The following is a 15,539-nucleotide window of genomic DNA, read 5'->3' as shown; positions in this document are numbered from 1 at the left end:
AGCACACAGTATTATAAGTACTATGCAGTAGTACACAGTATTAGAAGTACTAGCAATAGTACACAGTATTATAAGTACTAGTAGTAGTACACAGTATTTTCAGAACTAGTAGTATTACACAGTATTATCAGTACTATGCAGTAGTACACAGTACTAAAAGTACTAGCAGTAGTACAGACTTGTAAGTACTATGCAGTAGTAGACAGTACTAAAAGTACTAGCAGTAGTACACATAACTATAAGTACTAGCAGTAGTACAATGTACTATAAGTACTAGCAGCAGTACACAGTACTATAAGTACCATTAGTAGTACACAGTATTATAAGTACTATGCAGTAGCAGACAGTACTATAAGTACTAGCAGTAGTACACAGAACTATAAGTACTAGCAGTAGTATAATGTACTATAAGTACTAGCAGCAGTACACAGTACTATAAGTACCAATAGTAGTACACAGTATTATAAGTACTATGCAGTAGCAGACAGTACTATAAGTACTAGCAGTAGTACACAGAACTATAAGTACTAGCAGTAGTACACAGTATTATTAGTACTATGCAGTAGCACACAGTATTAAAAGTATCAGAAGTAGTACACAATATTATAAGTACTATGCAGTAGTAGACAGTACTAAAAGTACTAGCAGTAGTACATAGTATTATACGTACTATGCAGTAGTACACAGTATTATAAGTACTAGCAGTAGTACACAGTACTATCAGTACTATGCAGTAGTACACAGTACTATCAGTATTATGCAGTAGTACACAGTACTATCAGTACTATGCAGTAGTAGACAGTATTAAAAGTACTAGCAGTAGTACACAGTATTATCAGTACTATGCAGTAGTACACAGTACTATCAGTACTAGTAGTAGTACACTCACTTGTAGTTCCTGCTGCCAACACAGTTGTTGAGCCAGCGGCAGTGATGGTCGAAGTCGGCTACACATTTGTTGCAGGCGCTGCAGTGCTTCGACTTGGGTCCCCTGAAACATCCAGAGATCAATAATTAGCTGGACCTCCATCCAATCAGAACCTCTCAGGTAGAAACACTCAGGTGGATCAATGATGGAAACTCAACCTATCTATGATCTATAAATGTTAGTGATCCAGTTCTGCTGCTCTCCACTACGTCTCCCAGGGTGCATTTCAGCAGCTAACAGCCAACCAGAGCTTCATATTCTGTTTCTGTTTATTTAGGAGAGCCTGAGCTGTGACACCTCAGAGATCCATCAGGAGGATCTGAGGCTCCTTCATCTACCTGGACACACCTGCTGACCAATGAAGACGCTGCACCTGGCAGGTGTGTGGTCGCTGATCAAACACTAACAGGTTCTCCATCAGTCTGTGGCTCTGCCTCCAAAGCAGCAGCAGAGGATTGTGGGAACTCACATCAAACTATCTGAGAAGGTTCCTGGGAGAAACCAGATCACCAAAACGTTCCATTATTCACAGACTGGACCTAGTGGACACTAACCAGTACCTCCAGCACCTCCATCAAGGCCACTGAATTATTCACATCCAGCATTAAAGCTGCAGAACCATCTGATGAACATCAGTGAAGCTACAAGCAGACAGATGGAGGTCTTCTGGAGGTTCTGGTGGACATCAGTGAAGCTACAAGCAGACAGATGGAGGTCTTCTGGAGGCTCTGGTTATGTTTGGAGGTCAGATCGTTGAGGAGTCCTTCAGGTTGGTACAGACAGAAACCAGGAAGTAACTGAAGATCCTTCTCAGATTAGCTCAGACTCACTGATTTGTTGTTTGGGACCAAAACCAGGTTCTGTAAATGTCCTTGGCTGAATTTGGAGAATTTCATATTTAAAACCCGGAAGTGTTTTTATTTGACCCTCAGAAACCTCCCAGTCCTGAAATCAGCTGAAGACACGAACAGAACCAGTTTAATTACTGGACCCTGGAACTGTAAAACGTTCTAACGTTCTAATCCAGACTGGTCCAGTGTCTCCATAACGTTTATATCAGGATCCATGGTTCCACTGGAACACACTCTGGTCCACAGTTCACCAACTAGAGAATCCGGTGTGTGTGTGTGTGTGTGTGTGTGTGTGTGTGTGTGTGTGTGTGTGTGTGTGTGTGTGTGCGCGTGTGTGTGTGCCTGTGTGTGTGTTGTGTCCTCTGAGATGTTCTTCAGGGACCTCCTCTGTCTGTGGGGAACCAGTAGTTCAGGTAAACACACCAGCTGTTCAGAATGTCAGCATCACAACATCTGATGAAGCAGTTTGTTGTTGGACTCACCCTAACCCAGTAGAAGATTAGATCCAGAATGAAATCCTGGTTCATGTCTGAATAATAATAATAATAATAATAATAATAATAATAATAATAATAATAATAATAATAATAATAATAATAATAATAATAATAATAATAATAATAATAACAATAATAATAACAATAATGGTGATGATGATAATAATAATAATAATAATAATAATAATAATAATAATAATAATAATAATAATAATAACAATAACGATAATGATAACAACAATAATAATAATAGTAATAATAATAATAATAATAATAATAATAATGATGACTCACACGTCCACCTGGCACAGGTAGCAGTGGCAGTTCTCGATGACGTGGGCGTGCTTGGAGCGGTCGAACACCGGGACTGGGCCTTGGTGGCTCCTGGTTCTGACGTTATGGTCAGCCGGGTCGACGGACACAGCCAGGAAGTGGACACACAGGTGACAGACGAACATGACACCGGTACACTGATGCTCAGCTCAGGATCAATAACCGTTCGATCACAGAGCTATGGATGGATCAATAAAGAGTTCTCAACCCTCTGAACCCTGGAACCTGCAGCTGTGAATGTTTAACGTTTAACTGTAAAAACAGAGAGGATATGATTTATCCATGAGGATCACCATGAAAGATCTGGATGTTTCATAAACATCACGTCACCGTCTGTGGGAAACATTCTGGAGGAAGATCAAAGATCTGAGCTTCTAGACGCCACCAGGAAACCAGGTCAGCTGGAAACAGTCCAACATCTGCTCCATCAGGGAAACTACACGGTTCACTTTATTCTAATGTCTCAATTAAAAAGCCTCAACAAGGAAAGCATTTAGAGCAGATCCTCTAATAAAAAAACAGAACTTTTTTCTAAAGGCAGTAGAACCAGGGAACAGAGGAGCAAGTAGGTGGAGATCCATCCAGCATGGTGGAACATCTACAGATGATGAGCAGAGTAGAGAGGAAACATGGAGACAGAAAAACATCTACAAGATGAGGAGATGAAACCACCATAAAGAGGCAGAAAATGACAAAAACAGGACATGAAATGACGTAAACAAGACACAAAATGACGTAAACAAGACACAAAATGACAGAAATGAGACACAAAATGACAAAAACGAGACACAAAAGGACAAAAATAAGACACAAAATGACAAAAACAAGACACAAAACTAAAATGAGACACAAAACAACAAAAATGAGACACAAAAAGACAAAAATGAGACACAAAAAGACAAAAATGACACAAAATGACAAAAATGAGACAAAAAGACAAAAACAAGACAAAATGACAAAAATGAGACACAAAATGACAAAAATGACACAAACAACAGAAACAAGACACAAAATGGTGCAAACAAGACACAAAACAACAAAAACAAGACACAAAATGACAAAAACGACACAAAATGACAAAAATGAGACACAAAAAGAAAAAAACGAGACACAAAAAGACAAAACGGGACACAAAATGACAAAAGCAGGACACAAAACATCTACGGGATGAGGAGATGGTAGGAAGAACTGAAGCTCCTACCATCACCAGGACCTGGATGACTGAGAACCTCCACAGAAGTCTGAGAAGACAACATTAGTTCAGTTTAACATCTGAGGAGACATGATGGACATGAGATGGTTCCTGTTTTTTATGAAACAAAGAAATGTTTTGATTCTCTCGTCCTACTGACAGAAGATGTTTCTTCAGGTTGCAGTGAAAAAGGAACCTCAGTGAAGAAAACTGACAGGAACTCAGAACGCTTTGGGTTTCAGAGAGTTGATGTAGAGAAGATGTTGAGATGTTTACGTGTTGAGGTGACAGTGAAGCCAGTGGCTCTACTTCACGGTAGAAGGATACGATGTAGCCTGCAGGGATCCAGTGAGGCGGCAGCAGCGGGACGAACACGCCGAAGCCGGTGACGGCGAAGTAAATGTAGAGCAGCCAGGCTAGCAGCTGGAAGGGGTGAGGAGGCCATGACCAGCCGTTGGTCCGAGAACACAGAGGAACATCTGCACGACCACAACCTTCCTCACCCACCGGAGCCGTCCGGTTAGGGTTCCTACTGCACACGTCCATCCTGGAACCACAACCAGGAGAACAGAGAGGACAGCTGAACCAGAGAGGAACAACATCTACAGACACACAACACCACAGCTACACACACACAACACCTACAGACACACAACATCTGAACCATCACAACACCCGTCCATCCTGGAACCACTACCAGGAGAACAGAACAGATGAAGCACAAGAACAACAACAACACACACACAACCTCACAGCTACACACACAACATCTAAAACACCACATCTACACACACACAACACCTACAGACACATAACACCTGAAACAACTAGTTTCCATTCCAATTAAAAACTGATTAATCGATTACCAGAATGTCTGGTGATCGATCAGTTCACTGCCACCTCATTGATTAATGTTCCAGTGGGTTAACTGGTGGGTAAATGATGAGCTGTTAGCTCCAGCTCATATTCTGTAGAACCGGACCGACCCGGACCTGGACCGGCTAGGGTTCAGGTTAGACCCGGGCCTGGACCGGCTCGGTCCGGAGCAGCTCACCTGGGTAAGGCGGGCTAACGGGACTCGGGATGCGGCTCGGCCCTCCGGTCCTCCACACCTCATCTTCTCCCGGAGTCCGGGCTGGTGCTGCGGCTTGGAGCTCTGCCGTGCCCCGGGGAGACCCGCTGGGCTCCACTGGAGAACGGAGACCCTCAGATCCGGGGCAGAGCGTCCCAGCCCGGCTGTTAGCTCGCGTCCATTCCGGCAGGAGAGCAGAGCGGCGGGCAGCAGGAAGACCGGGCAGCAGACAGCGGACCGGGCAGCAGGCGGAGCACCGGGCAGCAGGCGGTGGACCGGGCAGCAGGCGGCGGACCGGGCGGTGTTCTGGAGGGTTCTCAGATTAGCCGGTTAGCATGCTAAGCTGCTAACGAGCCACGTAGCTCCGAACCGCCGACAGACAGCGGAGTGTGGCCGAGCCCCGCGAGTCTGAGGCCGGCTTTAAATTTTAATTTTTATCGTAGAAGATGATTTAAATATTTAACGGCTGCCGGTGGCTCCGGTGCCTGTTAGCTGCTGCGCCCTCCGTCTCCAGCCCTGTACGCCGTCTCCTTGGTAACGCTCCAGGTCCGCTCTGATTGGCCAATTGAGCTGACGCCGCCCACCGCTGCTGTCTATATATAGATGTGTTTGCGCTTAGAGTCCAGCAGGGGGCAGCAGCTCACTGAGGTAAATATAAGAACAGCTAATCATTGGAATATGAATTTTAATAACTTCATTTGTTGGTCTGAAAGTATCTGGATGTTTTATGAACAAATCAGGATCTGATTTTAGTTCCTCTGGATCTGATATATTAGATTTTTTCAGAAATTTGGGGAATTTTTTTGATGAATTTTTGGATTTTTTTTCAGACAAGGAAACAATATTTTCACAGTGAAACTTCTGATGTCCACATTTTAAACATTTTCGAGAAGTTTTTGAACATTTTTTGGTAGAATAAAAAGAAATGTTAAAAAAATGTTTCTTTAAGAACATTCAGTTCAGTGTTCTTAAAGAAAAGATTAGAAGGTTTACTGATATATATGGAATCACTTTAGATATTTTTAGGAATTTTTTGGAAGATTTTTACAAATTTTTTTGAAAACATTGACAAGAATTTTCTTGCCAAATTTGGGGGATTTTTTAAAATAAAACTTTTAAGGAATTATTGGAATTTTCTTCCTGAAGGTTTTGCAAATTTTCAGAAATTTGGGGAATCTTTTTGCTGAATTTTGGGTTTTTTCAGACGAGGAAACACTATTTTTTGGTGCCTTTAAATGAAGACAGCAGTTGCTCTATTAAAGGACTAAATGACATTAATGAAGGTGATTATTGCTGTAAATCTTCATGAATCTGTTCAGACCAGCCTGACTCTGATGTTTTACTGTAAATATCCTGAAAATAGAGAATTAAAGTCTGAACATGAGAATAAAACCTGGATGTTTTCAAACAGTTCCTGCTTCAGATGTCTCCATCAACGTTCTCCTTACTCAACCTTCATGACCCAATTGGACCGCTGGTTCTGATGCTTCGGTCCAGCAGCTTCAGATGTTCCACCTTCTCATCAGATCATATGATGGTCCTCATTAAAGCCTCATTAAAGCCCTTCATTAGTGCAAACAAAGCCGAGTTCTGCAGTCCAGGTCGTCCTGACCCGACCCGGACCTGGACCTGACCTGACCCACATGTTCCCTCAGCAGCCTGGAGACCAACAGAACCCGTCAAACTGTGGAGCTGCAGGAGCCCAGAACCCTTCAGAGAGTCTTCATCAGGTTTAATGTGGCACCAACAGAACCAAAGGAAGAAAAAACACCGAAATCGAACCATCAGAACCATCAGAACTAGACCACCAGAACCATCAGAACTGAACCATCAAAATCATCAGAACCAGAACCAAGAGAACCACCAGAACCATCACAACCATCAGAACCAAGCCGCCAGAACCATCAGAACTGAACCATCAAAACCATCGGAACCACCAGAACCATCAGAACTGAACCATCAAAACCATCAGAACCACCAGAACCATCAGAACTGAACCATCAAAACCATCAGAGCCATCAGAACCACCAGAACCAAACATAAATGGAGCTCCAGAATCACAGGGAAACTAGCCAAACATGAACGGAGCCCTCGCCCTGCTGACATTAATATGTTTGGAGAGAAATCCCAAAAAAAGGAGAAGGAGGAGAATATGGACGGTTGTGGTTCGGAAAGAGAGGACAATCTGGGAGCTGGTTAGCATCTACTGTTCTGGTCTGTCATTTTCCAATAAAACACACTTCTGTTTAAATCCCACATACTGGTTTTGATGCGTTTTGTCATTGTAAATCATCTATCTGGGTTTATTGATCAGTACGTCATTTCATCCTGCATTTCTGTTGGTTAGTTAGTTGTCATAGGTCCAGCAGCATCACACTGTGAGATGATCACCTAGAATTTCTGACAGAATTTTATGGCAGCTTGTCTTTGGTCACCATGACAACAGCCGTCCTTGAACCTGTCTCACAATGCAACAAAGGAACACCAATTTAGAGCCCAGACCAAAGATATCTCCACTGTTCTCTCACTGTTGGTATCTTTGGTCTAAATCCCACAGAGTGTAGAGGGCTGGAGATTTATAAAAACTAGATGATCCTCGTTTTTAACTGTATTTTTTTTTCACTGTTAACTTACAGTTTTTCTTCTTCTTTTAGTAAAATGACACGAGTTAACCTATAACGCTCCTTCTTGTGTTGCTGGAGGAGATGCTGAAGGTCTCCACAGCGGTCCACGATGGATGTCAGGTTCTCCATCATCCTCTTCCATGGAGTCCAGAGCTGGACCTTCTGAGCCGCTGGCTGAGTCTCCATCAGTAGATCAGTTTATTAATGTGTCTTTAATGAAGAGCTGGATGAAGAACCTTTAAAACCACGTTCCTCCCACAACAGAACCACCAGAACCCTGAGAGTCAACCCGGACATGGACAGTGAGGATCTCTCTGCAGTCAGCTGGACTCAGAGTTCTGATGGCTCTAACCCCTGTAGGTCTGAAGAACCAGCAGCTGGAGGAAGGTTCTGAGGTTCCTACTGCAGAACATCTGTCCAGGATCAGAACCAGCAGCTGGATGAAGGTTCTAAGGTTCCTAAAGAACCAGAAGATAAACTTCTTTGTCTACGTTTGTTCTGATCCTAAATTTTGAGATGTTGAAGCAGCAAACTATTTTCAGTTACAGGATTTAAATCCACAACCAAATGTAGGAGAAGTTGGAGAAAATTTCACTTTAAAACGGTAAAAATGTGGATCAGAGTTTCTCAAAGATCTGGTTTAGTCCAAAGATCTTCAGTTTACAGTCAGAGGAAAGAAACCAGAAGATGTTCACAGTGAAGAACAGAGCTGAGACAGTTTTTATTTTTTAAAATCCTTCAGTTAATTTAACATTTGACTAACGGATGGTTTGTTCTGAGTTTATTGAGATAAATGATGTTTTATTAGTTTGTCTTTTTTTCATTGATTCCTTCAGAAGTTTTGTCTTTTCTGCTTTTCTTCTGGGAAACAATTTTCCTTGGCAACTGTAAACCATATAGATAGATAGATAGATAGATAGATAGATAGATAGATAGATAGATAGATAGATAGATAGATAGATAGATAGATAGATAGATAGATAGATAGATAGATAAACTATAGATCGATAGATAAACTATAGATCGATAAACAGACTATAGATAGATAGATAGATAGATAGATGTCCTCCTTCGATCAGCTGATCAGACGTTCATCAAACATCTCACCACAAACAGCAGCTTTTGAAAAAGTCATCTTTATTTCTATCAAAGAATGAACCACTGAACATTTGATGTTTTTGTTCTCCTTGTTTTCATTTTTATACAAAATTCACAGTTTAAGTGACGAAAAAAGAAAAGACACCATAAATAGTTCGATTTAAAAACAGAACATAACAAAGAACCGACATCGGACAGAGACACACTGAGCATGTGCAAAAACATCTGGACAACGACGTGCAGCACAAACATCTGGAGAAGGTTGTGAGGAACCAGAGTTCAGCTGCTCTGTGAGGAACACAGAATCTTCCACCTGCTTTATTTCTTCTCTAAAGTATAAAACAGAAACTTATGATGAAACTAAACCATTCTGTCAACATTAGAAGAATTTTTCTTGTTATGAACTGCAGTAAAACTGGATCGTTTGGTTCCACAGGATGAAACGTTTTGACCATAAAAACGGGAATTCAGATTTATTCAACTTTAAAAATAAAAGTGCAGCATTTGAAACCTTTGACTTTAAAAACAACCAGAGTTTAGTTTCACAGAAAAAACCTAAAAATGACCAAAACTCTTGCATCGAATTGAACCCAAACTTCTGTTTTCTCGTTGTCTGTGTTTTTGGTGAAAAAGAACAAAAACCTTCAGTTATTTTTCTCTGAAATATGATTCAACAGAAGCCCTGCGACAGACTGGTGACCTGTCTAGGGTGTCCCCTGCCTTCACCTGAGTCAGCTGGGATAGACTCCAGCCCCCCCATGACCCTAGTGAGGATCAAGCAGTGTATAGATAATGGATGGATGGATGGATGATTCAACAGAAACCTGACATGGATTCTGTAACTTTAACCTTCTGAGACCTTCACAGCATGAAGCTTCAGTGTTTCACAGGAAGTAGAATGTGTTTTTGGCGGAACTGTTCTCAAACCAGTTAACAGGAATAGGATGTTACCTCACAGGGAGCACTCACTTCACAGCTCCGGACCAACCAGCCGGGTGGAGTTTGTTCTGTTTTTAGCTCCGCTCAAAGACAAATATCTCAGCTAACATTCAGAAGATGAAGATTCAACAGATATCAGGGATTCTAAAAAACCATTTGGAATTAATGACAAATAATATAAACTATCTTTGTTTTCTTAATCCAGATTTAATACTGATTTAATCCAGATTTAATCCTGACTTAATCCCAATTTAATTCAGATTTAATCCAGATTTAATCCTGACTGTATCTTGATTTAATCCAGATTTAATCCTGACTTAATCCCAATTTAATTCAGATTTAATCCAGATTTAATCCTGACTGTATCTTGATTTAATCCAGATTTAATCCAGATTTAATCCTGACTTAATCCTGACTTAATCCTGATTTAATCCTGATTTAACCTGGACTTTATCCTGATTTAATCCTGACTTAATCCCAATTTAATCCAGATTTAATCCTGATTTAATCCTGATTTAATCCTGACTTTATCCTGATTTAATCCTGATTTAATCCCATTTTAATCCAGACTTCATCCTGATTTAATCCTGATTTAACCCTGATTTAATCCAGATTTAATCCTGATTTGATCCAGGTTTAATCCTGATTTAGTTCTGATTTAATCCTGACTGTGAGTTCAGTTCTTCCTCTCAGTCAGTCAACGTTTAACACTGAACTGATGCTTTTTACTTGTTGTCGGTAAATAAAGAATCTAAAAGTCCAAGCAGCAGTTTCTGGGCTTATTTTTCTGCTCCCACCTCCTCATCCTGTATATGTTTTTCTATCTCCATGTTTCCTCTCTACTCTGCTCATCACCTGTAGATGTTTCTCCATGCTGAATGGATCTCCAACCTGCTCCTCTGTTCTCTGTTTCTGCTGAGTTTATTTCAGTCTCTCTGAGGAAACACTGCCTGCCGTTCAACCTGAAACTCTACTTTGTTTTTGGAGAATTTTAAAAAAATACATGAAAAAGAAACCGGTTTTGATGAAAGATTTTAGCTCAGATTTGATGATTTTTGGTGTTTTCCTCTTATTCTAACGTGATCGCATCACTGACCAATAAGGAGCACAGTAACCATGGCAACAGTAAAGGTGATCTACACTGGTTTGTTTTCTGTCAGTCCTGGCTCCGCCCTCACAGTGACATCACAGGAGCTGTGATTGATCAAGGACTGAGGTGTCTGAGCTCTAACCATGATTGGTTGTTGAAGCCTCATCAAGGGACTAATAAAACCTGGCTGGTAAACAGCTCCATTTGCTTAGCATGAGGCTAAACGCTGTGTTAGCTTAGCATGATGCTAAATTCTTCATTAGCTTAGCATGATGTAAAACACTCTGTTAACTTAGTGTGATGCTAACCATTCTGTTAGCTTAGCAAGATGCTAAACACTCTGTTCGCTTAGCACCATGCTAAATGCTCTGTTAGCTTAGCATCATGCTAAACGCTCCGTTAGCTTAGCATGATGTTAATGTGCTGCTGGACCTCCAGGCCTGATGTTCTGCTGGTGGTGGAGATGAAGGCACTCAATCAGTGTGAGTCTGTGCACAGTACAAGTGGAGTTGTGTAGCGGTGCCCCCTGCAGGCAGGACAGTATCACTATGATCCCTTCAGTCCAGTAGGCAGTTCCTCTGGTTCCTGCGGTTCCTCCGGTTCCTCGGGTCCTTTCTACTGTAGCTTCTCCTCATTGTTGTTGTTCAGGAGGTTCAGGTTTATCTCCAGACCTTCCTTCCTCAGAGCTCGGGGCTTCAGCTTCTTCTTGACGAAGAGCCGCTGCAGCAGCCAGCTGCTGAGGCTGAAGGGGCAGTAGGAGTGGATGAAGTACATGAGGCCCACGCCCGGCCCCGCGTAGTACCGGGGCCGGGGCTGGGGAGCCAGCAGGGCCTGGACGATGGCCTGGACCACGGGGCTGAGGTCGGTGCTGGCCTGGCTGGCGTAGCTGTGGAACAGGTCCTTGATCTCGGTCACGTAGTCCTCCCCGTACTCGTCCAGCAGCGCTGGAGACAGACTCTGTAGCAGCTGCTTGTGCTGCTGGTCCCAGTAGGCCCGGTTACTGGAGCGACCTGGAGGCGGAGACAGCGTTACCACGGCAACCGCATCACTAGAGACGCATCACACCTGCTCAGGTACAGAGAGGGCATTACCATGGCAACCGCATCACTAGCACACCCACTTTCGATCATTTAAACACCAGAAATGGATCTTCAGGATCTGGGACCTTTAGAGGAACACGTCTCATGAGAACCTGTTTCTACTGATCAGATTTAGTATCAGTGACTCTGAACTGATCCTTGGTCTGTTGGTTGGATAGACTGTGTTTAGAACTGGGCTGCGTGGTTCTGATGGTTTTACTGGTTTTGTGGTGAAGCTGCATAAAAACTCTGATGTTGGTTTAATCAGATGGATCCAGGAGGTTCTGGAAAACATCTAAATATTTATAGGAAGCAGAAAGAAAGACATTTCCATAGATAGGCTGGAGTCTAAGTGGAGTTTAACTGGAGTTTAACTGGAGTCTAACTGGAGTTTAACTGGAGTCTAATTGGAGTATAACTGGAGTTTAACTGGAGTCTAACTGGAGTTTAACTGGAGTTTAACTGGAGTCTAACTGAAGTTTAACTCTGGTTTAACTGTTCTGATAGCAGCTGTGAAGTTTGTTTCAGGACAATACAGGCTATACTTCTGGTTATATTTCTGGTACATTTCTGGTTTTATTTCTGGTTTTATTTCAGATTTTATTCCTGGTATATTCCAGGAGTTTCCAGCAGCCAGCAGGTGGTGCTGCAGCAGCTGAACTGACCGGACCACAGCTGTGATTCTGACAGCTTCATTCTGTTTCCGGCTGAAGTTGACGGATCGGCTGGACGTCGGCCAGAAGCAGTAAAAGCAGGATTAGAAGCAGCGACAGACCTGTTCCTGCAGGATTAGAGTGTAAACAGAGGATAAAGTGTACTGACGGCAGCCAATTAGATGCCTGAAGTCTGTTTGTTCTGTTTCTGCTCATTTCTGGTCTTTAGATGTCAAAGTGCTGCTTCTGTCTGATCGGTGAGGAGAGAGAGGAATGAAGCAGCGACAAATAAAGAAAACTAAACTACCATCCAATGAAAATACTGTAGTTTTATATCATTAAAGAACAGTTTATTTTATAACTAGCTGGTTTAATAAAGAATGTCCCAAATGTTCAACAAAAATCTATCAAATCACCAAACAACAGAAAACAATATCCATTAATTAGAATGTGAAAAGGAAGTGCTGAAAAATTCTAGTAAAATGTTCCAGAAACGTTTTAAAACTCTGAATATTTTAACTTCGGTTTTCCTCCGAAGGAAACGATGAGAATCTGATCTGACAGTTAAACAAACCGAACACTAGAAGTTAGACAGAACCTCTAACACTGCAGGAGGAGAACCTCTGACTGTAGGAGAACCTCTAACTGCAGGAGGAGAACGTCTAACTGCAGGAGAACCTCTAACTGCAGGAGGAGAACGTCTAACTGCAGGAGAACGTCTAACTGCAGGAGAACCTCTAACTGCAGGAGCAGAACCTCTGACTGCAGGAGAACCTCTAACTGCAGATGCAGAACCTCTAACGTTGCAGGAATGTTCTCCTGCCAATGTTTACATCTATCTGAAGCATGAATGCAGTACTTCCACTGGTACTGCAATAGCTCAGGTCAGTACAGCAGTATTTCAGTAAAGTACAGCAGTATTTCACTAAAGTGCTGCAGTATTTCAATGCAGTACTGCAATATTTCAGGTCAGTACTGCAGTATTTCAGTGCAGCACTGCAATATTTCAGGTCAGTACTGCTGTATTTCAGTGCAGGACTGCAATATTTCAGGTCAGTACTGCTGTATTTCAGTGCAGTACTGCAATATTTCAGGTCAGTACTGCTGTATTTCAGTGCAGCACTGCAATATTTCAGGTCAGTACTGCTGTATTTCAGTGCAGCACTGCAATATTTCAGGTCAGTACTGCTGTATTTCAGTGCAGTACTGCAATATTTCAGGTCAGTACTGCAGTATTTCAGTGCAGCACTGCAATATTTCAGGTCAGTACTGCTGTATTTCAGTGCAGTACTGCAATATTTCAGGTCAGTACTGCAGTATTTCAGTGCAGCACTGCAATATTTCAGGTCAGTACTGCTGTATTTCAGTGCAGTACTGCAATATTTCAGGTCAGTACTGCTGTATTTCAGTGCGGTACTGCAGTATTCCAGGTCAGCAAATCATCTAAACCCTGTCTGATCATTTGCTTCTGTCATCATTTGCCGGCTGAATCCTCATTTAAACCCAAACACACTAAACGCTGCTTCACTCTGTCGGCCAATAGGACGGCTGGGAGACACTCTTCGTCCAATCATGTCCCTCCGTCCCCGAGGAGCACCAGTCAGCAGTTTGTGTGGGAAAACAGATGTTTGTCCACATCTGGTCCTGGTTCTGGGAGGTTCTCCTCAGCAGGAGGTAAACCGCAGGAAAGTAGACCCAGAGAACCAGAACCAGGACCGGAACCAGGACCAGGACCAGAACCAAGACCAGGACCAGAATCAAGACCGGGACCGGGACCAGAAACAAGATCAGGACCAGAACCAGGACCAGGACCAGAACCAAGACCAGAACCAGGATCAGAACCAGAACCAGAACCAGGACTAGGACCAGAACCAAAACCAGAACCAGAACCAGGACCAGGACCAAGACCAGGACTAGGACCATGACCAGGACCAGAACCAGAACCAGAACAAGAACCAGTTTATCATAAAATCACTAGTTTATATATAGCTTTCAGTTTATATTAGTTTATATTTAGTCGTCTACTCACTTGTCCTTATTTTAGAGAAAATCTTTTTTTCAGTGAAGATAACATTAAATGAATGATAAATCCAGTCTACACATTGTTAATGTGGTAAATGACTATTGTAGCTGGAAACAGCTGATTTTTAATGGAATATCTCCATAGGGGTACAGAGGAACATTTCCAGCAACCATCACTCCTGTGTTCTAATGCTACATTGTGTTAGCTAATGGTGTTGAAAGGCTCATTGATGATTAGAAAACCCTTGTGCAGTTATGTTAGTACATGGATAAAAGTGGGAGTTTACCTGCATGACCCTAAACCTCTGAATGGTGGTGTAGATATGTAGACTGTAGATTCTTGGTAAACTTCAGGAACTTTACTACTGAACTTTACCAAGAATCTACAGTCAGATACAGTCTGTACCAGCATCAGAGCTAGTGGCGGGTCAGAACCGGGTTCTGCTGGTACCTGTCCGGTAGGAGGACGGCAGGATGGTGGACACCTGGACCCCCCATGGCTCCAGCTCGTGTCTCAGGGTGTTGGTGAAGAGGTTCAGAGCAGCTTTGGAGGCTCCGTATGCCGCCAAACAGGGGAACGGCTGATCACCTGGAACACAGGTGAGAGGGTCATGACATCACTCACAGACCGACCAATCAGCTCCCTGCTTCTCAACGCAGGAAGAACCAGAGGAAGGAACGAGTCCAGACTTTATGTTCTGGAGCTTTTTCAAAATTACCAGAACATTTCACATGTTTGTAAATTAATATTCAAAGAAGCTGAACTTTTCTTCTGGACTGACTCTAACACATCTCAGTACTCTTCTCCTTCAGGATGTTCTGGGTCCTCAGAGCTGCAGGACTTCACATTAAAACAGATCTTCTCAGAGAAACTAAACAGAACCAGAGATTCATAAGCCGTGTGTCCACTAGATGCAATTTTCCTGCATGGCAACACACCGCATCTGAAAATCGCACGGATGGTGGGCAGTGACTAGGACCACAATATGGTCACATGACAGCGCTGGACCAACAGCTGGTCACTATGTGGTCACATGACCAAGCTTTCAGCTGGACGGTCCAGCAGATGAGTCGGATAAACACAGCGGCTCGGCTGCAAATTTTGTCTATTATTACAAAAACACTTCAGCAAAAAGTATTTCTGAAAGCATTTGAGGCGAG

At 42.6% G+C, this 15,539-nt stretch overlaps 2 protein-coding genes across 2 annotated transcripts in view; both read right to left on the bottom strand.

The window, feature by feature from the left end:
* Nucleotides 1-5,411, bottom strand: part of zdhhc1 (zinc finger DHHC-type containing 1) — a 12,555-nt gene extending 7,144 nt beyond the window's left edge. Inside the window, 4 exon segments of the mRNA XM_023269371.3 lie at nt 890-991; nt 2,571-2,746; nt 4,129-4,348; nt 4,856-5,411. Of these exon segments, the coding sequence (XP_023125139.1) occupies nt 890-991; nt 2,571-2,746; nt 4,129-4,347 (497 nt within the window). The 5' untranslated portion in view covers nt 4,348; nt 4,856-5,411.
* A 3,203-nt stretch (nt 5,412-8,614) lies between these two features.
* The window catches only part of hsd11b2 (hydroxysteroid (11-beta) dehydrogenase 2), a 29,499-nt gene continuing 22,574 nt past the window's right edge, over nt 8,615-15,539 (bottom strand). Inside the window, exons 4-5 of the mRNA XM_023269367.3 lie at nt 14,830-14,967; nt 8,615-11,634 (exon numbers count right to left, since the gene is read on the bottom strand). Coding sequence (XP_023125135.1) covers nt 11,240-11,634; nt 14,830-14,967 — 533 coding nt within the window. The 3' untranslated portion in view covers nt 8,615-11,239. The remainder of the gene's footprint in view (nt 11,635-14,829; nt 14,968-15,539) is intronic.

The sequence above is a fragment of the Amphiprion ocellaris genome, chromosome 1 (genome assembly GCF_022539595.1).
Source record: "Amphiprion ocellaris isolate individual 3 ecotype Okinawa chromosome 1, ASM2253959v1, whole genome shotgun sequence".
In the NCBI taxonomy this organism is placed as follows: Eukaryota; Metazoa; Chordata; class Actinopteri; family Pomacentridae; genus Amphiprion; species Amphiprion ocellaris.
The sequence above is the reverse complement of the archived record's forward strand: the minus strand, read 5'-3'. Positions and strand labels throughout refer to the sequence as shown.